The 24,214-nt window shown below is 45.5% G+C and overlaps 1 protein-coding gene across 3 annotated transcripts in view; it reads right to left on the bottom strand.

Moving 5' to 3' along the window:
• Window positions 1-24,214, bottom strand: part of SLC43A3 (solute carrier family 43 member 3) — a 416,880-nt gene that overhangs the window by 283,911 nt on the left and 108,755 nt on the right. For all 3 annotated transcript variants that reach the window (XM_089687586.1, XM_089687585.1, XM_089687587.1), the window contains exon 4: window positions 8,446-8,575. In XM_089687586.1, the coding sequence (XP_089543712.1) occupies window positions 8,446-8,575 (130 nt within the window). The remainder of the gene's footprint in view (window positions 1-8,445; window positions 8,576-24,214) is intronic.

Here is a 24,214-nt window from a genome sequence, read left to right on the forward strand (position 1 = left end):
ACTGAAATGCTAATACAGTTAGGACAGCATTCCATTTAGATTTTGGTGAGAAGGAGGCACCTTTTTGCATCTTAAAATTTGTGTTATGAATGATAGATTAGTAAATTGAGATTGTAGGAAAAAATATCCTTTGTCGCTTTATTTTCTTATAAGAAAAACCATTCTGTACATGATAAGCATGCTATCCCCTATGGTCAATTTATACAATAAAATGTAATAAGATGTGAGATGATGATTTGTAATGCAGGCAAGTGAATTAGGCAGACATTTAGAAGCAATAGGTATGAAAGTGAGATTGAAAAAGACAAACATAAATAAGGAAAGGTTTAAAAAGGAACCAAAGTAAAAATAAAAGCAAAAGATCAGATCATTTTCATTTTTCATTCACATCTTCTCATATGTGAATAGAGTAAATTATATTATTTCTACCTTATAGCATAACAAGATGAAAGGATATAAGAAAAAGTGAGCAAATACCCAATATTCACTTTCCATATACAAGTATATAGAGCGCCTGGCATTACTTATTGTGAACTGAATATACAACAGGAAAAAAAAAATCATTGTTAACTGAGATGAGACCAATATGCAACCATAAAATGTAGTAACTGCATATTTGTCCCTATAAGAAGAAAGATAATAAAGTAAGATTAGGGATTATGCTCACCGTATTATTGAACTTACATGATGTAATTGTAGCACTGCCCCTTGGGACAAGCTGGAATATATTATGGGTCCTGCGCTCAATAGATCCAACCCTAAGCAAACCCAATCCCTCTGGCACAACTGGTAATGAATAGCAAATACCCCGCCAAGAAATTTGCTGACACAGGGTTAAATGAAACAAGAACAATTTTATGGAGAATGAAATGCAGTGTAGAGGGGTGGGGTTCCCCTTTCAACTTCAAAACTTACTTTTCTTCTTTTATGCAATGCAGTAAATTTGGTCTGCCACTAGAGGGCTTCACAGCCAAGAGTCTCTGGATGGCAGAGTTGCACTTTAAGCAGAATACAACTGATATCAAACAAATAAACTTACTTATACTCTATCAATGAAATGTATTACCCACACCGGTGTATGATTCTGCTTCTGAGGGGCGTTAGCCAAAAATCACCTCAGAGTCAGAACAGAATGCAATAAAGAGGTACCTCTAATAAGGCTACTAAGCCAGATTCCCCCACTCTAGTCCTTGTAACGGTGGAGCTCTAGTTGGTGCACGTTTAGTCCTTACAATGAAGTAAATAGCAGCTGAAGGCTTCTTTGGAGTTTCAGCTGGTGTGGGTTACATCAGATTTCACTAGGTTTCTGGGCTGAGAGGGTCCAACCTCAGTGTCTAAAAGCAACACAAAGCACCCCAAGACCAGGAGCAGTCGCAGGATGCAATCTCCCAGTATGTGTCAGTCCCCGGGGCAGACAGTCTCAATTACACTGGTGGTGAGGGACAAAGCAGGCAGGGGGATCTGTGGCTTGCACAGGGCCCCGGTTGGGTGAGATTCCAGCAGTGGGGTGCGGATGTCCCAGTCTATATGCAAGGTGTGAATGGTGTGTCTTACTTTCTCCAGTGGAACAGCTCACCAGACTCTGAACACACAGCAGGGTCCCTCTATCCGCGCTGAGTGCTGTAGTGCCTCCTCCTCTCCTTGGACGGGCTCCACATGTCCCTGTCTTTTCTCCAGCCTCATGTCTCTCTGTTCTCCCCTTCACTTCCTGCTTCCTCCCCTTCCCAGCATTCTTTGCTGTGTAGTGGATGAGTCATGAACTTGGCAGAATGCCCAGGTTTTACAAATAGGGGAGAGAGAGGAAGGACTGACTGCTGAACATGTGATTCCTTCTGAATCCTCTTGTACAAGGAGCCTGCTATATAATTGGACCCAAACTATAGTATACATGTTCTGAACATATGAGTACTACTGGGAGTTCCTTGACTTGAGGAGGTGATAGAGGTAAAAGGGCTGTAACAGTAAGAAACTAAACGGATATTCCACATGGCTGATAGGGGCCCATTAAGGTAAAATAGGAATGAGTTTGTTTCTTTCTTGTATAGTTATTGACTTTGCTATATTAAAATGTCAGTTTGATCAATTTTTTTTAGATATATTTAAATATGTTGTGACTATACAAATATACTGTATGTATTGATTCATATGCAGTACAAAGTTAAAATCAACTGTTTGGCTACTGTAGGTGGTTCCCTGTACAATTTAAATAGGTGTGTCTCCAACACTAGTTTATCCACATACCTTGAGAAAGTGTGCTATGCATGAGAAATGGTTGTTTGCTTGATAGGTTTTGATTGTTTTTAGCCTATTTTTCTAATGTATTAATAAAGGAAATATTATGCTGTGGATGCATTTGGATTTTACCTTTCTGGTAATTACAGTATGTTATCTACCAAAGGGGCACCAGGACCTGCGCCTGACATATGAATGGACAGTGGGATCCTTTGTGGAGGATTCCTTATTACAGCAGCTCTTGTTCATAATCTCCCTCATCATACTGAGAGACTTACACATTTTTCTTCCAAATACATCCCTGTAGTTTCCTGCATTTTGTGATAAAAGCAGAAAAGGTAACAAAATCCCATTACTCTGTGATTCAATGGCAGTCATGTGACCAAATGCAGATTTACTACCCTTTGATCTCTCCTGAAGGAAGGATCAGCCAATTAGCAGCTCTACCCCTGAACTTTAATATTTTTGTTTAGCAGACATCATGTATGCAAAACAGGAGATTTGAGCCTTTGCATATATTAGGGACCTTACTTCACAATATCTCCATTTAGATGGTCCTTGTGCTAGCAAATGGGACTCCCTATAAAGAACACTTCACCCTATGCAGGTACACCCAGCCAAATCCTGCAATAATGCAGGTTCAGTTTCAACAACTTCAATGCAGAACTTGCAATGGAGAGGAGAAGGTGAAACACCCAAGAAAATGAAATCTAGACCCTTACAGCTTCTAAGAACTGACAGTTGCTGGGTGGGGAACAACTTCACCAGCTCAAAGCCACCTCTGTGGCAACTCTCCATAAAACATGAGGCTCCCTCACCCAGCTCTATTGCTGTAGCATAAAGACAGACTTCTTCCCAAGATACAGTCAGGTCCATAAATATTGGGACATCGACACAATTCTAAAATTTTTGGCTCCATACACCACCATACACCACCACAATGGATTTGAAATTAAACAAACATGATGTGCTTTAACTGCAGACTGTCAGCTTTAATTTGAGGGTATTTACATCCAAATCAGGTGAACGGTGTAGGAATCACAACAGTTTGCATATGTGCCTCCCACTTGTTAAGGGACCAAAAGTAATGCTGCTTTTGTCAGCAGTCACATCATCAATAAATACAAGAGATCCAGTTCCATTGGCAGCCATACATGGCCACGCCATGACCCTACCACCACCATGGTTCACTGATGAGGTGGTATGCTTAGGATTATGAGCAGTTCCTTTCCTTCTCCATACTCTTCTCTTCCCATCACTCTGGTACAAGTTGATCTTGGTCTCATCTGTCCATAGGATGTTGTTCCAGAACTGTGAAGGACTTTTTAGATGTCGTTTGGCAAACTCTAATCTGGCCTTCCTGTTTTTGAGGCTCACCAATGGTTTACATTTTGTGGTGAACCCTCTGTATTCACTCTGGTGAAGTCTTCTCTTGATTGTTGACTTTGACACACATACACCTACCTCCTGGAGACTGTTCTTGATCTGGCCAACTGTTGTGAAGGGTGTTTTCTTCACCAGGGAAAGAATTCTTCGGTCATCCACCACAGTTGTTTTCCGTGGTCTTCTTGGTCTTTTGGTGTTGCTGAGCTCACCGGTGCGTTCCTTCTTTTTAAAAATGTTCCAAACAGTTGTTTTGGCCACGCCTAATGTTTTTGCTATCTCTCTGATGGGTTTGTTTTGTTTTTTCAGCTTAATGATCACTTGCTTCCCTGATAGTGACAGCTCTTTGGATCTCATCTTGAGAAGTTGACAGCAACAGATTCCAAATGCAAATAGCACACTTGAAATGAACTCTGGACCTTTTATCTGCTCATTGTAATTGGGATAATGAGGGAATAACACACACCTGGCCATGGAACAGCTGAGAAGCCAATTGTCCCATTATTTTTGGTCCCTTAACAAGTGGGAGGCACATATGCAAACTGTTGTAATTCCTACACCGTTCACCCGATTTGGATGTAAATACCCTCAAATTAAAGCTGACAGTCTGCAGTTAAATCACACCTTGTTTGTTTCATTTCAAATCCATTCTGGTGGTGTATAGAGCCAAAAATGTTAGAATTGTGTCGATGTCCCAATATTTATGGACCTGACTGTATACACTGTGTTGTTTCCCTAGGTAAAGAGCTTGAAAGACAACCAAGCCCTCTAGGCTTGGGCACCAGCCCTAGGTTCACCCATCAGGCACATAGTCTGGCTGCTAGAGAAGGACCTCTCCCAAAGAGCAACATTCCACATTTGGGCTCAGCTGCTTTAACTGGTTCAACCCCCTGAGGTCAAACTCACAAAGGATTGGCCAGCTAACAAGGCAGGCAGAGCTGTACAATACCCAGAGTACAGTAGAGCCTACTCAGCAGAGCCTGACAGATAATGCAAGTCCAAGAGAGCAGCATTCTGCAAAAGGCATTGCAAAACAACAAAAGCACTAACACAGAAGGGCTGTTAGAGAACACCTCAGTAGAATTACTTGCAAGCCAAACTGTCTAGTAAAGTGATAGCAACATAAGCTGGGTAAAACTGTAACACTACCAGGAGTGCTTACAGTGGTTAACATTTCCTCACATGGTCTGTTACACTGTTGTAAACAGGCAATTTGTAGTTTATGGGAAACTTCATGCTGTAATGCCCACAGACCCTTAGATATGGGTAACAAAGGAGAGGGATAATTTTTGTGTAGTCTCCCTTCTTGGATTCATGATATAAAGCAAGAATGGCCAACCACCTGCCACCAACCCACAGGGAGTCTGAAATGTGGCATGTCAAGGAAGCTCTTCGAAAGTGCTTTTTTGCGCATTTCTTGAGGGTGGTAGGGATTATTTTCCTGACCAATATACACTATATTGCCAAACGTATTGGGACACCCCTCGAAATCATTGGATTCAGTTGTTCCAATTACCTCCATGGCCACATGTTTATAAAATCAAGTACCTAGGCATGATGACTGCTTCTACAAACATTTGTGAAAGGATGGATTGCTCTCGGGAACTCAGTGAATTCAAGTGTGGTACCATGATAGGTTGCCACCTGTGCAATAAATTAAGCTGTAAAATATCCTTGCTACTAAATATTCCACAGTTAACTGCTAATGGTGTTATAACAAAGTGAAAGCAACTGGGAATAACCACAACTCAGCCACAAAGTGGTAGGCCACGTTAAATGACAGAGCGGATCAGTGCATGCTGAAGCACACAGTGCGCAGAAGTCACCAACTATCTGCAGTCAACAGCTAAAGACCTCCAAACTTCGTGTGGCCTTCAGGATTCGCACAATAGTGTGTAGAGAGCTTCATGGAATGGGATGGAGCTGCATCCAAGCCTTACATTACCAAGTGCAATGCAAAGCGTCAGATGCAGTGATGTAAAGCACACCACCACTGGACTCTAGAGCAGTGGAGACGTGTTCTCTGGAGGGACTAATCAAGCTTCTCTGTCTGGCAATCCGATGGACGTGTCTAGGTTTGGTGGTTGCCAGAAGAACAGAACCTGCCTGACTGCATTTTGCCAAGTGTAAAGTTTGGTGGAGGGGGATTATGGTGTGGGGTTGTTTTTCAGGGGTTGGGCTTGGCCCCTTAGTTCCAGTGAAGGTAACTCTTAAGGCATCGCCATACCAAGACATTTTGGACAATTTCATGCTTCCAACTTTGTGGGAACAGTTTGGGGATGGCCCCTTCCTGTTCCAACATGACTGCGCACCAGTGCAGAAAGCAAGGTCCATAAAGACATGGATGAGGGTCTCTGGGGTGGAGGAACTTGACAGGCCTGCACAGAGTCCTGACTTCAGCACAATAGACCACCTTTGAGATTAATTAGAACAAAGATTGCAAGCCAGGCCTTCTCTTCTGACATCAGTGCATGACCTCACAAAAGTTCTTCTGAAAGAATGGTCAAACATTCCCATAGACACATTCCTAAACCTTGTGGACAGCCTTCCCAGGAGAGTTGAAGCTGTTATAGCTGCAAAGGGTGGGCCAACTCAATATTGAACCCTACAGACTAAGACTGGGATGCAATTAAGGTTCATGTGCATGTAAAGGCAGGCATCCCAATACTTTTGGCAATATAGTGTATCTGTTCTACTTACAGCCTGTGAAAGAGCGTCAGCGGTGTTGGCTCCTGCAGCACTCAGTGAAGCTGTCGCAGGCCTGCACATACACACCATTCACAGGAAGCTCCTGAACCTAGTGATTTATGACTTTATTTATTAAAAGGCTATTATTGAAAGGACCCCATGGACTACAGTGTGTTCAGATGTACCTTGCTTGCGTAAGTCCAATATTCACTCAAATACTGGCCTATCCTGCTGCTATCATACCTGAGAAAGCCTGCAGCGAAGTGAAAGGAGTTGTGAGAAGTGCATATGCCTGTTCACAAACAGTGTGGACTAACTCCCTTTTATAAAAATGATCATGTCTGAACCATAGATAACTACCAAACACCCACTTTGGATGTCACTGATTAAATTACTACTTTCTATCTGTTTCACCGTTGTAAAATGCCTTTTCCTTAAAAAGCTGATTGCTGCCAATGTTACTACCTACTGGCACCCTCTTTTTGTTCTTCCCTTTGCAGAAAAAAAAATCTGCCTTATGTCTCTGAGTTTGTCCCTCTTCTACCTGCTCACATATTGTCTTGCTACTACGATTTAATTTCTACAGATGGAAAACACCTGCCTTGTGTGTTAATGTGGTCCTTGTTTAGCTGCAAAAGTACTGTCCTGCTGCTGGCCAATTTTGTCACTTCTATATTTGAGACACTACACACTAATATACTGTTTCAAAACACCTGCCTTTGGCTTCCAAATTGAGCCTATTCTTTGTGATCATATACTATCTTACTATTGGTCAGTTTTTTAACTACATTCTAATTTTTACTGCAGGTGAGCACTTGCATTTTGTTTTAAAATTCAGGCCTATTCTAGCTGCTCACGTACTTTATTGCCACTAGTCAATTTTTTTCCCAAGTGTACCTGAGAACTGTTGTTCTAAATTTTATTGTAGGAATGCAACTGCTTGTGATGTGTGTATCTGAATTCGAGCCTGTTTCTGATTATTCAAAACTGTCCTGTCTCTGGCCAATTTCTACCAAACCATACTATATAAAATAATCAGTACGGTACTGCAGAAAAAGAGAGCTCACAACTATACCACCAAACTATTTCGCCATTGGCCAATTTTTACCAAGCTATACCTGAGGGATTTAGCTCCATTTTTTTTTTATAGAAGACACCTTCTTGTGGCTTGCCTTTCTATACACCTTTCTTACACCTATGTATTTTATGGTGCTTTTTGAAGAAAATAACTACAGTCCATTTAACATGGTTTCCTATGGGACAGATTCACATACAGTATATGCTTTTTTCAGATGCTGCGTTTTTGGAAAGGTTCAGGCACTTTTTAATTACCCAAATGGTGCATATTTGCTTCAATAGACATTTTCAAATCTGCCCAACAATAAATTGGGCAAAAAAAAAAACATAAAAAATGCAAACCACATTAAAAAAAGTGTGAAAAATGTGTCAAAAGCACATTTGCAAAACCGCAAAAAGCACTGCAGAAATGGATCAAAAGCAAACTGCATAGGTTTGAACCAAGCCTTAAGTCTGCTACTTCTGCCAGTACTATTACGTGGTAAAAACACATATGTTGCTGCTAAATCTACCTAAAAAAAAAGTATTTTTGAACTGATGTGGCTCAATTAATAGATTGGGTGGGTTGCTGCTTCTTCCTTTGATTGAATTGTAAACATTAAAAAAAAATCAAATTCCACATGCAAAGATCCACTGATAAAATAAGCTGTCACTGAAGTTATTTATGAATACCATGTTGTTCCATAACATCATGAAATTGATTTGCTAAAATTGGAGCTTGCAAAATCAGATGCAGCTCTGCACAGAAACCAATTAGCTCCCACTTTTTTTTGTCAAAGTTTAATTGAACAAGCTGAAGTTAGAAGCTGATTGGCTACCATGCACAGCTGTACCAGATTTTGCACTCGCCAGTTTTAGGCTACTTTAACACTGATCCATACCAAAAATCATATGCGTTTTTGCTGGTTTTTGTTTTTTTTTGGCTGCACCTAGCTGTCCTGACATCTTGGCCTGGGCCTGTGTGACCTGTTCAAAAATCAATGTCTGGAAGCTTGCATGCGGAGTTACTTTTTATGAGGCAAACTTTTTTAACAATTAAAAAACAATAATAAATTGTATTCTTACATGCAAATAAACCTTGCCACCATGGTTCCAAAGCGGTCAAAAACATAACCAGAAGGAAGGGTGAATAGATTGTTCAAGAAAGCGGCCACTGTGAATATAAGAGCAAAACGTTCATCCTGAGGAAGACAGTCTGTAATGAAAAAAAATAAAAAAGGTTAATTTTACTGCCTGGAGAAAACCTTTTGTTTTTTCTATTTTCTATGTCAGAGGTCTCCAAACTTTCTGAAGAAAAGGCCAGTTTACTGTTCTTCAGACTTTAGGGGGGACGGGCCATGGCCAGTGGGAGCAGAAAATATCCTGGTGTCAGTGGGAGTAAACAATGTCCTGACTTTCATATTAGAGGAAATCTTAGTGCCCCAGTGGGAGGAATAGTGCCTCATTATTGGTGTCAGTGGGAGAAATAGTGCCTCATCATTGATCTCAGTGGGAGGAATAGTTCCCCATCTTTGATGTCTGTAGGAGAACTAATTCCCCTATCGTTGATGTCAGTGGGAGGAATAGTACTCCACTGTTGATGTCAGTGGAGGGATTATTGCCCAATTGTTGTTGTCAGTGGGAGGAATAATACCCCATTGTTGAGGTCAGTGATGGAATTATTGTCCCATTGTTAGTGTCAGTGGGAGGAATAGTACCCCACTGTTGATGTCAGTGGAGGAATTAGTTTCCCATTGTTGGTGTCAGTGGGAGGAATAGTGACCCAATGCAAATTGCCGCAGTTTGGAGACCACTGTTCTATGTCTTAAAAGTAAAACATAATAGCTTTGAAATCAATTTTATTTTATAATTTGCAAGCTTTAAAATGATATTTTACATATAGTAAGGGAAATAGGATCAGCTGATAGTGGCAATGGTACACCATGCAATAGACCGGGAACAATACAGGCAGGTTTGTCTTGCACTTTTATTCAACAAGGAAGCAAACAATCATGGTTTCATTGCAGGAGGGATTTGTACAGCAAGTCCATAACATAGCAGGAAGAGCAAGATAGAGAGCACAGTCAGTTCACATATATAAATGCCTGTGCACGGCTGAGTTTAGCTACCATGTAAGATGTAGACTTAGGAATGAAGACTTATTAGCACCCAAAGCTCTACAAAGCCTCTGGGTTCTGGAACACATAACAAGATTCATTAGGCTCTGAGAAAACAACTATGGGGAGCTAGATAGGAAGTGGGACCATTAGAAAGACTTGCACACTCCTGGCTGCTCTGCACCTGAGAGGAGGTCATTTGAGGAATGCTTTAACAGCCACTTAACTAACTCCTGTGCATGCTGTGGTTGTATTACTTGGTCACAGAGGCGGACTGACCATTGGGGAACTCGGGCACTGCCCGGGTCAGTAGGGGGCCCCATGAGATTATTCTGGTACCTTTCATAGGCTTTTTTGGGTGTGATTTGAGTGTGGGCGAGGACACAGGGGCCCCATGATCCCCTATTACCCGGGGGCCCCATGAGTTGTCAGTGCGCCCCTACTTGGCCACTTTGAGAAAAGAAAGGCAGATGTGCCTTACCTTGGCCTGCAGAACATGCTTACCTTCAACTGTCTCCATGAGCACTGGTCACTCTGGTCCTCATGCTAGGACACCTGTATCATTATAAAAGGGCTGGAACGCCTCACAAGAAGAGTCTGTGCAATGGATTTTGTGAACCTCTGTGGATGGTGAACTGAGAAATTGCTTTTCTGTTTGACAGTACTTGGCATTTTACTATCAGACTGAGTTGTTTAGGCTGAGGAAAAGATTAGTTTATGGATGTATTTGCTCAAGTTTGATAGGACTTTGTTTTTGTCTGACTGCTGAAGTGAAGCATTTTTTCTCTAAGAAGATAAACTCGGGAAGAGTAACCCCTCTCAGTGTCTGTGTTGTACAATGCCTTTCAGTCATACAGACAGGGGCGTATTTGCCGCGAGGCAAACTAGGCATTTGCCTAGGGTGGCACTTTTCAGGGGGGCAGCACGGCGGCAGTGCCGCCCCCCCTTTCCCACAGAAGGGACACTTCCGTGGGAAAGGGACAGGAGCAGGGCCGCCATGGCTGAGGGACCGGCTGCAGAGGAGAGCGGAGTGGTGGGCAGATCCCCGGTGTGCGCTCGGAGCGCGTGAGGGGTGGGGCCCGCTGTTAGTGTGCCGGGATCTGCAGGAAGGCCAAAAGATGCCAGTGAAGGAGGAAGCAGAAGAGGACGAGGTCAGGGGGGCGGAGCCGGCCTGCTCCTTTGCAGCTGCCGCCGGAGATCGTGGGGGAGAAGGGACACAGGCACCCGTCCTAGAATGATCCTCACACCATCTGGAGGAGCCGCTGCTGGACAGGTAAGTGCTTGGAGGACTGCTACTTTGGTCCTGTCTCACTGTCCCCTGATACACTGCCCCCCACCTGTTCTACTTCCCTCCCCCGTCCCATTGCCCCCATCCATCACACTGCCCCCTGCCCCCACATGTCACCCTGCCCCACACCTGTTCCACTTCCCCCTCCTGTCCCCCACATTGTCCCACTACCACCCATCTGTCCCCACTGCCCCCCACCTGTCCCTCTATGCTCCTCCTGTCCATCTGCCCCTCACCTGTCACTCTGTGCTTCTCCTTTCCATCTGCCCCTCACTTGTCCCTCTGCGCTCCTCCTGTCCAGCTGCCCCGATCCTGTCCCATGCCTCTGTCACGCTGCCCCCCACCTATCCCTCTGTGCTCCTCCTGTCCCACTGCCCCTCACCTATCCTTCTGCGCTCCTCCTCCTGTCCCACTGCCCCTCACCTGTCCCACTGCGCTCCTCCTGTCCCACTGCCCCTCCCTTGTCCCACTGCGCTTCTCCTGTCCCACTGCCCCTCACCTGTCCCTTTGCGCTCCTCCTGTCCCGCTGCCCCGATCCTGTCCGATGCCCCCTGTCATGCTGCCCCCCACCTATCCCTCTGTGCTCCTCCTGTCCCACTGCCCCTCACCTATCCTTCTGAGCTTCTCCTGTCTCGCTGCCCCGATCTTGTCCCATGCCCCCCGTCACGCTGCCCCCTACCTGTCCCTCTGCGCTCCTCCTGTCCAGCTGCCCTGATACTGTCCCATGCCCCCTGTCACGCTGCCCCCCACCTGTCCCTCTACGCTCATCCTTTCCCACTGCCCCTCATCTATCCTTCTGCGCTTCTCCTGTCCCACTGTGCTTCTCCTATTTCACTGCCCCGATCCTGTCCCATGCCCCCCCGTCACGCTGCCCCCTACCTGTCCCTCTGCGCTCCTCCTGTCCCTCTGCTCCTCACCTATCCTTCTGCACTCCTCCTGTCCATCTGCCCCTCACCTGTCCCTCTGCGCTCCTCCTGTCCAGCTGCCCTGATCCTGTCCCATGCCTCTGTCACGCTGCCCCCCACCTATCCCTCTGCGCTCCTCCTGTCCCACTGCCCCTCACCTATCCTTCTGCGCTCCTCCTGTCCCTCTGTGCTCCTTCTCCTGTCACGCTGCCCCCCACCTGTCCCTCTGTGCTCCTCCTGTCCCACTGCCCCTCACCTATCCTTCTGAGCTTCTCCTGTCTCGCTGCCCCGATCTTGTCCCATGCCCCCCCGTCACGCTGCCCTCTACCTGTCCCTCTGCGCTCCTCCTGTCCAGCTGCCCTGATACTGTCCCATGCCCCCTGTTACGCTGCCCCCCACCTGTCCCTCTGCGCTCATCCTTTCCCACTGCCCCTCATCTATCCTTCTGCGCTTCTCCTGTCCCACTGTGCTTCTCCTGTCTCACTGCCCCGATCCTGTCCCATGCCCCCCCCGTCACGCTGCCCCCTACCTGTCCCTCTGCGCTCCTTCTGTCCCTCTGCTCCTCACTTGTCCCACTGCGCTCCTCCTGTCCCACTGCCCCTCACTTGTCCCAGGGGCATATTTGCCACGAGGCAAACAAGGCATTTGCCTAGGGCGACACTTTTCAGGGGGGTGGCACGGCGATGTAAGTATAATTTTTGTCAGTGGGAGTAATAGTGCCCCCTCATTGGTGTCACTGACACCAATGAGGGGGCACTTTTCCTCCCACTGACACCAATGATGGGGCACTTCCTCCCACTGACACCAAAGATGGGGCACTATTCATCCCACTGACACCAAAGATGGGGCACTATTCCTCCCACTGACACCAAAGATGGGGCACTATTCCTCCCACTGACACCAAAGATGGGGCACTATTCCTCCCACTGACACCAATGATGGGGCACGATTCCTCCCACTGACACCAATGATGGGCACGATTCCTCCCACTGACACCAACGATGGGGCACGATTCCTCCCACTGACACCAACGATGGGGCACGATTCCTCCCACTGACACCGACGATGGGGCACGATTCCTCCCACTGACACCGACGATGGGGCACGATTCCTCCCACTGACACCGGCGATGGGGCACGATTCCTCCCACTGACACCAATGATGGGGCACGATTCCTCCCACTGACACCAATGATGGGGCACTATTCCTCACACACTGACACTAATGATGGGGCACCATCATTAGTGTCAGTGGGAGGAATAGTGCCCCATCATTGGTGTCAGTGGGAGGAATAGTACCCCATCATTGGTGTCCGTGGGCTGAATAGCGCCCCACCATTGGTATCAGTGGGAGGAATAGTGCCCCATCATTGGTGTCAGTGGGAGGAATAGTGCCCCATCATTGGTGTCAGTGGGAGGAATAGTGCCCCATCATTAGTGCCAGTGGGAGGAATCGTACCCCATCATTGGTGTCAGTGGGAGGAATAGCGCCCCATTGGTGTCAGTGGGCGGAGCTCTAATAGGAAGAGGTGGGGCCTAAAGAGGAAGGGGTGGAGTTTGCAGATGAAATGGTGGGGCAAATTTAGATGTGGGGGGGGGGCAATTTTACTCTTGCCTAGGGCAGCACAAAACCAAAATACACCACTGCATACAGATACAATAAAAGCACATTCCCTGACACATATGGTGGTGGATGTTGCTAGTGAGTCCCTAGAAAGAGAGACTTTTGAAATTAAAGCAACAGGTACTGGTTTTGCTCTGAACTGCCGCTGCTCCTAAAATGAAGGATGTGTGAAGGCTCTTGTTCAGGGTACGAATTCACAGCAGGAGGCCACAAGGGCCTGGGGGAAAGGCTGACGGCCTCAGAGGAGGCTAATCAATGCATAGAAGCCCTGCTGGAGGTACAACAAAATGTCAAACAGAAGGGCAACTGATGCATAGCTGTCCTCCTAGAAGGAGAACAGTGGGCCCTGGAAGGGCAGCAGGAGTTAACTGCCCTCAGCTGATGCAATACACTGGGACCCCAGAGCATTGATGAGCAGCCCTAGCTATGGTGGAGATATGCGAGCTAGCCATTTAATCTGGAAACTGACCGCACATGATGGAGGCCTTCCTTTATGCTTCTGAGAGGATGCTAGACTAGGAACAGTGGCCCAAAGGGCATTGATCAGGTATTCCGGCACCTTTCTCTCTGAAGATGTTCAGCAGGCACACTTCTATTTCGCTCTGGTAGTGGCTGAAGACTATGAAAGCCTGAATATTGAGATCTTCCATCAACTGTGATATGGGGTCCATTCCTGGTCCTACTACCTTGAAATGTCACCCTGTGCTGGTAGAGTCTGAGCTTATGAGAAAGTTTCACCTGTCCAACACCTCTTAGAGTTGATGACAGAGTGTAGCAGGACAAGTAGTAGCACGAGTGCCTGTGGACCGTCCAGGATGATTTCCATCCCTTTAAGACAGATGCTGTCGGCACAATCTAGACTTGCTCTGCTACACACCGGTGTTGCATTCTGTGAGTATTCCCGGTCGGGCCCCTACCCACTGGGCGTCTTGTGAATGGCTGAACTTTAACATTCAAGTGGTTGTAAAACCAAATAAAAAAAATTGCCTTTTGCCATAAATTAATACGTTTTAATGTAAACATACATACAGCTGTGAGTGTACCTCAAAAAAATGCTCCCTTAGCTTGTCTCAGCCCTCCAAAAAATGCTGGTCTTTGGGTGAGGCTTAGGACCAGAGAATAGTAGGTGGAGATGTGATATCACACAATCCCTCAGTTATATACACCCTCCAGCCTTGGCTCAAGAACTTGCACAGCTATCTGACATATCTATGCCTGTGAGCATGTCTCCTGAGTGCGTTCAGGGAATACACCGGTGCCAGTGACTATGTCAGTATGACTTCTACACCCAGCAGTTTGGGACATGAGACCAACTGGATCCCTCCTGGCTATTCCTCACGGTGGCCAACAATTTGCCCTTCCTGGTAGAATGTGTCACCTGGGTGAGGATCCAGATTGAAGATCAAGTGGTGAACTAGGTAGGGGTAGTGGTGACTCGCAGATCAGCAAGCTCCCCTAGTGTTCTAGGCATTAACGTGTTAAAAGACTTGGACTTGCCCAGCGTGCTGGACAAGTTAAAACATTCCGGCCAGCATGCGTATGGTTGTGGTCTGCAAGCTATATGTCTCAACGTGATACGGGGCTTACCTAGAGGGTAGCGAGGAAACAGGCCAAACAGCTTGGAGTTGTCTGCACTCCCCCAAACAAAAACTATCACTGTCACCCCTCCAAGAGGTAGTCTGGTCTCTTCCCCTTGGGGCCCACTAGAAGCTTCAAGGGGTCACAGTAATGGTGGAATTCCGCAAGGACCCATTGGTGCCAGGGGAGTGGGTATTCACATGCACCTTGTCCAAGGTCTACAAAGGTAAGGTTCTGGTGCATCTCATCAACCTGGGGATATCCTGGTTTCACTGCCGAATGATGCCACCATAGCAGACCTGTACATAGTGCCCTGTCACAGCATGTTGGAGCCTCAACCTGGGGTAGAGGCCGTTTGTTCCCCACTAAAAGCAGCCATGTCCATGCTAAAAGAGACACAATACAAGTTACTGTTGGAACAGATGGACATCCCCTTCCAGAACTATCCTCTACGGTGAAAAAAAAAAAGCTACCTCACCAACTGCTTGAAAGCATCTACTGGTTTTGCTGCCAGCCCGGAAGGCTACAGCTAAACCAAGGCCATCGATCACTCAATCCATACAGGAGATGTACTGGGGATGCTCCACCCATTCAGTAGTGATACCTTCCCATCATATTTCCCCATCTTTATGTCAGGAGGTCAAGGACTTGCTCTGCAACATTCTATAGAACATGGGGTGCTTGTTTCCCATGACACAATACGGCATACACTTCAGAGAAATAGCATGCATGGGTGTTGTCCATGAAGGAAGCATCTCCTAAAGCCCATACACAAAAAAGCCAGCTTAGAATTGCCATGATCCATGCTGAAAAAGAAGAAGACTACTGGGACTCTGTACACTGGATTGATGGGATCAAGATCAATGTTGTTGGAACTGATGGCTTCAAAACTGTATGGCGTCGCAAAGGTGAGGAGTACAAAGAAAAATGCATGGTGCCTACAGTGAAACATGATGGTGGCAGTATCCTTCTGTGGGGCTGCATGAGTTCTGCTGGTGTCGGGGAGCTTCACTTCATTGATGGCATCATGAATTCACAGATGTACTGCTCTATATTGAGGAAGAAGATGCTACCATCACTCCGTGCCCTTGGTCGTCAGGGAACTTTTCTAACGACAATGATCCAAAACACACATCTAAGGCCTCTATTGCATTTCTGAGGAAGAACAGGGTGAAAGTGATTCAGTGGCCAAGTATGTCTCTTGATCTGAACCCAATCACACACCTATGGGGAATTCTGAAGAGACAAGTTGAGCATCACTCTCCATCCAGCATCCAGGCTCTTGAAAAATGGAAAAAAAGATAGATGTAGCAATGTGTCCCCAACTTGTTCATTGCATGCCTAGAAGACTTGGTGCTGTCCTTACAAATCATGGAGGTCATACAAGATACTAGATGGAGTAGTTTTTGTTGTGGGATATATTCATTTTTGCATCATCTAATTTAAGTAAAAGTGAAGATTGTGTAATCTAAATTATATTAATAACCTTACTTTCATGTAATGAGCTAAACAAATGTTCTATAAAACTCAGTTTTGTCAAAATTTTGGAAATTGTTCTTGTGTTCATTAAGATATTGAATAAAATCTTACTTTTCAAAAGGGGTGTACTCATAGGTAATGTCCCATTAAAACAACAAAACACCACGTGCAATTTACTGTATGTTTGAAATAAAGTCTCCAAAAAGGGGACTTTATTCAAAATAATAAAGTGATAAAAAATCAGCATAAGTGTTTGTGAAAACAAAAGATCCAAATTCACTTGTGCCAGGATGCGATCTGACACCACAGGATTGTGGGATTGCAATTATTCAGCCACTCAAGCCAATTGAAAATATTTGGCATAACTTGAAACATAAAAATATGAGAAAGGATTTGTATAGCGCCAACAGTTTGCACAGCACTTTACAATGCAATGGAGGACAGTACAATTACAATACAGATCAATACAGAAGGAACAGGAGGGCTCAGCTCATGGAGCTTACAATCTAAAGGAAGATGGGGGTTACAGAGGCCAAGGTAGTGAAGTTTATTGAAGAGGAGCAAGTGGTTGACTGTGTCAAAGGCAGTGGAAATGTATAAGAGTTTGAATATGGAGTAAGGGCCTTTGGTTTTAGCAGTTAGTAGGTCATTAGTGAGTTTTAGTGGGGCAGTTTCAGTGGAATGTTGTGGGAGGAAGCTAGATTGTAAGGCAGCTGTCTGTAAGGTAGCAACTCATACTGTTGTGGACAAGGCATTCAAGAAGTTTGAAGGCAATTGGGAGCAAGGAGATGGGTCTTAAGTTATTCAAACAGGAGGGAGAGGTTGAAGATATGGGTTAAAGCACAGGAGAGAGAGGTTGAAGATATGGGTTAAAGCAGGCCTCAAAATTTTCACTTGCCTGCTTGCATATGGCAAGTGGAAATAACATGGCGGTGAGTGTGTCCCACAGGGCCGTCTGTTCATCGGCACTGGGAGCTGTCACACTGCTGAGCAAAGTGAAAGCAAAGGGAGGGGGAATGTCTGCTGTGCTTTCTGCCTCCCCCTACAGTGCAGTCCTCGGCTGTGAGATGGAAGGCATCTGCTCTGTACCGCAACTTTTTAGAGGGCTGTATACATGTGTTTGTATGTGTGTGTACATGTGTCTGTATGTGTGTATGTACATATGTCTGTATGTGTGCGTATGTGTACATGTGTCTGTATGTGTGTGTACATGTGTCTTTATGTGTATATGTACACCCCCTGATGTAATGCAGGGGGAACCTAAGGACCCTGATTTAATGTGTGGCAACTCTGGGGACGCTGATGTAATTCGAGGAACATTTAACAGTATCATTTCATGAGATAATTTAGGAGGGCATGTTTATGGGTGGATTTGGGGCGGGCCAGAGTAGGGGTTGGATGGGACAACTGGTGACGAGTAACTCTTAAGACCTGGCTAGTAGCTCAGGACTTGAAATTTTGAGCCCTGGGTTGAAGACTTTAGGATAGAGCAGGAAAGGGACTGTAGTAATTTTGAAGGGACAGGGTCCAGGGGACAGGTGATGGGCCTCAGAAAGGAGTTTGGCAACTTCCGTGGTAGTAAGGGCTCATGTACACTGCAGCTGATAAACTGATATTCAGGAGCTTTTTTGCGTTTTTTTTCAGCAGCCCCTGAACTCTCCCTAATATTTTCCTATGTGTCCATGTATACATAGTCATTCAAAGTCGTTCACAGGCAGCTGAGTTAACAGTCGTTTTTTGAACACAGCAAAATTGCGTTCAGGAGTAGATTTTACCGGCGTTTCAAACGCCAAACACTTGTAAACGCATGTAAACACAGTTACCCGTGTTTATAAGCGTTTGCGTTTAGTAGCGTTTTTTGACTGGTCCATATCCAGGGCACAATTCACTAAGCAGTATCCTACTGCACCCAAGTATGCGGTAGGATACCACATAGCATTTTTAAAAAAAAAAATTATTTGAATACGCTAAAAAAGCTACTAAAATACCACATGATTTTATCAAGTCTTGCAGTATTTTAGTAGTGAAAAGCATGAATCATGTTTCAGCTGTCAGCGGGGTTCCCGCTAACAGCTGAATGTAAAAGAAAGAATTGCCGGCAATTAAAAAATAATTTACAAAAACGGCATGTGGGTCTGGTATGGATTCTGAGGGGAAGCCCCACACCAAAATTAATAAAAGAATGGCGTGGGGTTCCCCCCCCAAAATCCATACCAGACCCTTATCCGAGCATGCAGCCGGGCAGGTCAGGAAAAGGGGGGTGAGCGATCGCGAGCGCCCCCCGCCGAACCCGGCCACATGCCCTTAATATGGGGGGTGCTCTTGGGTAGGAGTAGCTCCCCCCCAAAGCACCTTGTTTCCATGTTGATGGGGACAAGGGCGTCTTCCCCACAACCCTGGGCTGTGCAAGGGGGCTCCCAGATCCCACCCCCCCCCACGTAAATGAGTATGGCGTTATCCATTCACAAAAAAAAGCTGTAGTGTGGAAAAAAGACAGGAGTCATTCTTTGACAAGTCCTTTAATAAAAGAATGTCCCCCGAAGTAGATCCAACATCAATCACGATGTCTGCCGCCGCTCAAAAAAAAGGCTCCGGTACCGACCCTGGCTGTCTGCTCAGAAACTGGTTTGACAGTAATTAAATATGTAAGGGACGGGGCCATCACGTATGTGACCACGCCCCCGTGTGACATCAGTGACCAGCATGCCCGGTCAATGAAGTCCCATGGGGGCGGGGTCACACAGGTGATGTCACTGGGTGGCCCCGCCCCTTACATATTTCAGAACTGTCAAACCAGCTTCTGCGCAGAAGGCTGGGGGCCAGCGTCGGTGGTAGAGCTTTTTTTTTTCCGGAGCAGCAGCGGTGGACATCATGATTGACTTTGTATCTACATCGGGGGACATTCATTTATTAAAGGACTTGTCAAAGAATGACTCCTGTCTTTTTTCACACTACACCTTTTTTTTGTGAATGGGTAGCGGTACCATGTATCCCATACTCATTCATGTGGGGGGGTGGGATCTGGGTGCCCCCTTATTAAAGGGGGCTTCCAGATTCCGATAAGCCCCCCGCCCGCAGACCCCCACAACCACAGCCCAGGGTTGAGGGGAAGACGCCCTTGTCCCCATCAACATGGGGACAGGGTGTTTTGGGGGGGCTCCCCCTACCCCAAAGCACCCCCCATGTTGAGGGCATGTAGTCTGGTATGGTTCAGGGGGGGTGCTCGCTCTCCCCCCCCCTTTCCACTTTCCCAGCGGCTTCTCACAATATGTAGATTTCTTCTTACAACTGTTAGCCCAAAATCTGCAGTAATTTATCAGAGATGGTATACACTTATTCGAACTACTGCATACCTATCGATGGGAACCTACATATCTTTGGCTGTCCCTTGATGTCTCCTCTCTTTATACATCTATACCCCACCATGTTGGCATACGGCCATACAACATTTTATATCAGAGGATGCTACCATTATCCCTAGACAGGCCACATTTGTTCTCAATGCTACACTATTTTGCCTTACTCATAATTATTTTCAATTTGATAGAGATTTCTACTTGCAGCTACAAGGCACAGCGATGGGAGCAAATTTTGCCCCTTCAAACACCAATCTCACTATGGGCCACTGGGAACATCTTTATATCTGGCATAACAACCCATACCTATCCCACATGGTGTATTACGGTCGCTACATTGACGATATTATAATTATTTGGGATGGGAACATTACTGACATTCAGGATTTTGTATCCTACTGTAATATCAATGATATGGGCCTGGCATTTACCCATGTAGTTGACAAAGACCACCTAGCCTTTCTTGATTTTGATATTTATCACAGCAACAATCAGATCCATGCCAGGAACTACACCAAACCCACAGACGGAAACTCTTTTTTTATACTATAAGAGTTGCCACCACCCACGTTGGCTTAGAAACATTCCTAAAAGCCAATTTTGTCGATTGCGCCATAACTGCACCCAGCAATCTGACTACACTTCACAAGGTATAATACTTAAAAATAAATTTATTGAGAAGGGTTACCCTTTGGATATTGTAGAAGAAGCCCACACACTTTATACCAATGGCCCTACAACATCAGAATATCCTACTGACAATATGCCATCACAGATTAGATTTGTCACTCAGTTCCATAGTCATCATAAGCAAATGGAATATACTATACGCAAACACTGGCCAATCTTGCACCAAGACCTTTACTTCAAATCACTTTTACCACAACCCAAGTTTTCATACAGGAAAGCTCCCAATTTAAAAGAGAAAATAGCACCCAGCAAACTTAAAACTAAGAGAAAGAACACAGTTCCTCTCACCCTTTCCCCTATTGTTGGTATGTAGCAGTGCAAAAAACCCTTATGTAAGACATGCCAGTTTATTCATCATGGACAAAAGGAGTTCACTGTTAAAGGGATATCATATCAGATTAAGGAATTTTACACATGCTCTTCTGAATACGTGGTCTATTGTCTAATTTGTCCTTGTGGTCTGAACTATGTGGGTAGAACCACACGTACCCTTTGTAAACGTTTTGCACCATCGTCTTATAGAGGATGGAAAAGATCAGCATAGCATACCCAGACATTTCCTTGAATGCCACGAAAAATCCACTGACAGTCTTAGTGTGTGGATCATTGAAGGAATGCCACGGGACCTCCCTCTGGCAGAGTGTTTTTTGCGTCTCTGTCAGAGGCAAACTTTTTGGAGCTACACCTTGGATGTGTTATCCCCTGGTGGCCTAAATGAAGAGCTTGAAATAAGCTCCATTTTATAGAGACATTCGCTTCCTTCCAAATGGTGGTTATAAATATCAACACAATATCCTTATACAGCTGTTTGTACTTTTTCCAACTAATTTAGGTATATCCCTTCCTTATCACTCTCTCACTTAACTACGATCCCTTTTAGTACATCACAAAGGGATAATAAGGAGATACATAAAATTCACATACTATTATAGCAAGCCCATTTATTAAAATGCGTTTTTATTAAAATGCGTTTTTCAAACCTTGTGTTTATTTTGCTTTTATATTTATTTCTATTATTTTTTTTATGTATGGTACAATAATCTACATTTTTCATTACCTCATTGATTTATTCATTATTATTAATATTTATTTTAACCTCCATTGTTCAATTTTATTTATTTTTAGATTTAATTGTCATTTTCTATTTCCCTTCTATCGAATATGCCATTTTTTTAGATATATGTAATTATATGTATACATACACACTCGTATACTTTTTAACCCAAAAGCATTAGAGCTATTCTCTTTGTGTGTTTTTATTTCTATTTTTATTTCTGTTTTTATATCATTTTTTTACTTGTATTAATTCCTCTACGATGCAGGAAAATATGTAGGTCCTTAGGACCCAGGAATTACTTGCCTCCCTCCCATTCCCTTCACACTATAAAAATGTCAGGGTTCTACTGGGGCTCAGGTCTGAAGAAGGAGCCTATTGAGCATGCTCCAAAATGCATTACCGCCCCCTTCATCTGCTACATCTGACTCTGCTATCCAAGCTTCATTTTTGATGCACAGGCACATCCTTGACTCTACTTCCTGATCCTATAGACATAGTTTACTGCTGGACGGCTGGATGTCCCACCTGGATCTAATTACCACACGATGAGTCTTTTTAACAGTTTAACTTGTAAGTGCAATTTATCCATTGTTTACTAAATAAATTGTCAATACTGCCCTTAGAGGTGCCTTCCTCCATCCAGACCTATGAGGCCTAGAAGAGGACAACCAACTGGAGCAAGTAGGGGTGGTCCACATGCCCACACAAGTGGGGTCTGGTCACAATAGGAAGCTACAGTGGATCACTGTCTTGGTCGAACACCACAGACACCAGAGGAGTGGCTGGTGGGTTGTCCAAAATCCACAAGGGAAGAGTCTTGGTGCAGTTTATCAACCTGGGAACAGGGGCGGACTGACCATTCGAGCACTCGGGCACTGCCCGAGGGCCCGGGGTCAGTAGTGGGCTCCATGAAATGCCCCAGGTACTTTTATAGGCTTTTTTGGGTGTGCTTTGAGTTTGGGCAAGGACACAGGGTCCCCATGATCCCCTATTGCCCGGGGGCCCCATGAGTTGTCAGTCCGCCCCTGCCTGGGAACCACAACAATTGCACTGCCCAGGAACGCCACCCTGGCTGACCTCTACATTGTTCCTTATCACTGCATCTCTGAGGCCCAACCAGGGGTAGAAGCCATATGTCCCCCTCTACAAGCAGCCCTGGTGTTCTAGGACAAATCTCAGTTCAAGCTACTACTGGAACAGCTGGACATTCCTACCAAAGACTTTCCCCTGGCACAAAAGAGACTGCTCCACCAGCTACTGGAGAAGCAATTGATAGTATTTGCCACCAGTCCAAAGGACTATAGGCTCACTGAAGCCATCGACCACCTTATCCACACAGGGGATACACCTTCCAGCACTGTGCTAGAAGGTCAAGGATTTGTTTCGCAATATACTACAGAGTGGGGTGACCCAAGAAAGCCACAGTCCATGAGCTGCTCCTGTCATCTTTGTGTGGAAGAAGGATGGCAATCTGTTTTGTGTGGACTATCACAAGCTCAATGCTTGTACCCACAGGGATCCCCACCTGCAATCTTGAGTACATGAACCATTAATGGCCCACGGACAAAGTTCTTCTTCACCCTGGATCTAGCTAGCAGCTACAGGCAAGAGGAGTGTCCCCGGACCCAGACAAGGTTCAAGTTGTTCAGGACTGGCACCCCCGAAAGACTGTTACCAACCTGTGATCCTTCCTGGGGCTAGTGAGGTACTATCTGCGATTCATCCATTCCACCCAGATAGCTGCTCCACCTACTCAACTACTGAGCGGGCACATCACTCAGAAGAGGAGCGGACCCTCACCATCGATACAGGCCCAGTGGCATGATCTCTAGCAATAGGCTTTTGAGACTTTAAAACAGAAACTGACCTCTGCCCTGTTGCTGGCCCCTGTGGAGTACACCAAGCCCTTCTGCATGTACACGGATGGGAGTCTCCAGGTTCTGGGGGCCATCCTGGCTCAAATTTAGGATGGCCAAGAAAGGGTGATTGCTTATGCCAGTCGCAGACTTTTAAACTTGAGTTGCTTGCCCTTGTCTGGGCTATTACCGAAATATTTGTGGAATATCTCAATGACAGAAGTCTTCACCAACAACAAGCCCCTGGCCTACCTGAATACGGCCAAGTTTTGGGAGCTTGAGGAAAGGCGGGATGCATATCTGGCATGTTTCAAACTCAAGATCCACTACCAGCCAGAAAAGCTCAACAGGCACCCTGACACTCTATCCATGATAGAGTGCCCTGGGGAGAATGTGGACTCTAACCGTTAGGACTTAGAGGTCACCCCTGTCCTGCCTATACTAGATGTCAGACGCACCATCGAGGAACAAACCCCTGGCTCATAGGCAATGGACACCGAACTCTACAAAAGGCTTCTGCAAAAACACCTGGACCTGATGCAGATGCAGCGATATGTTTCCCATCAATACAGGCCTACCTCCTGGGAGTGCCAAAAGTTGTCCCCCATTGTCAGCAATCCTGAGGCAGTGGTATTGGCTGGAGAAGTGAAACAAGGTACTCTACCACCAGATGCACATCCTGACTGGACAGCGGGATAGCCTCCACGTGCTCCATGCAATAGGTGGCCACTTCAGGGCAAATCGGACATTGGTTTGGAGATATTTCTTCTGCCCCCATTTATCGGACTGGGTAAACGAAGAGTGCCAGGAGTGTGAGAGTTGGACAGTACTCGAGGATTCCCCTGAAAGAACACCCAAGACTGTCACCACCTCCGAGACTTTCAAATTGGTAACCATGGACTTTCT

The sequence above is a fragment of the Staurois parvus genome, unplaced genomic scaffold (assembly GCF_062004578.1).
Source record: "Staurois parvus isolate SC_StPar_1 unplaced genomic scaffold, SC_StPar_1.0 ptg000430l, whole genome shotgun sequence".
Lineage (NCBI taxonomy): Eukaryota > Metazoa > Chordata > Amphibia > Anura > Ranidae > Staurois > Staurois parvus.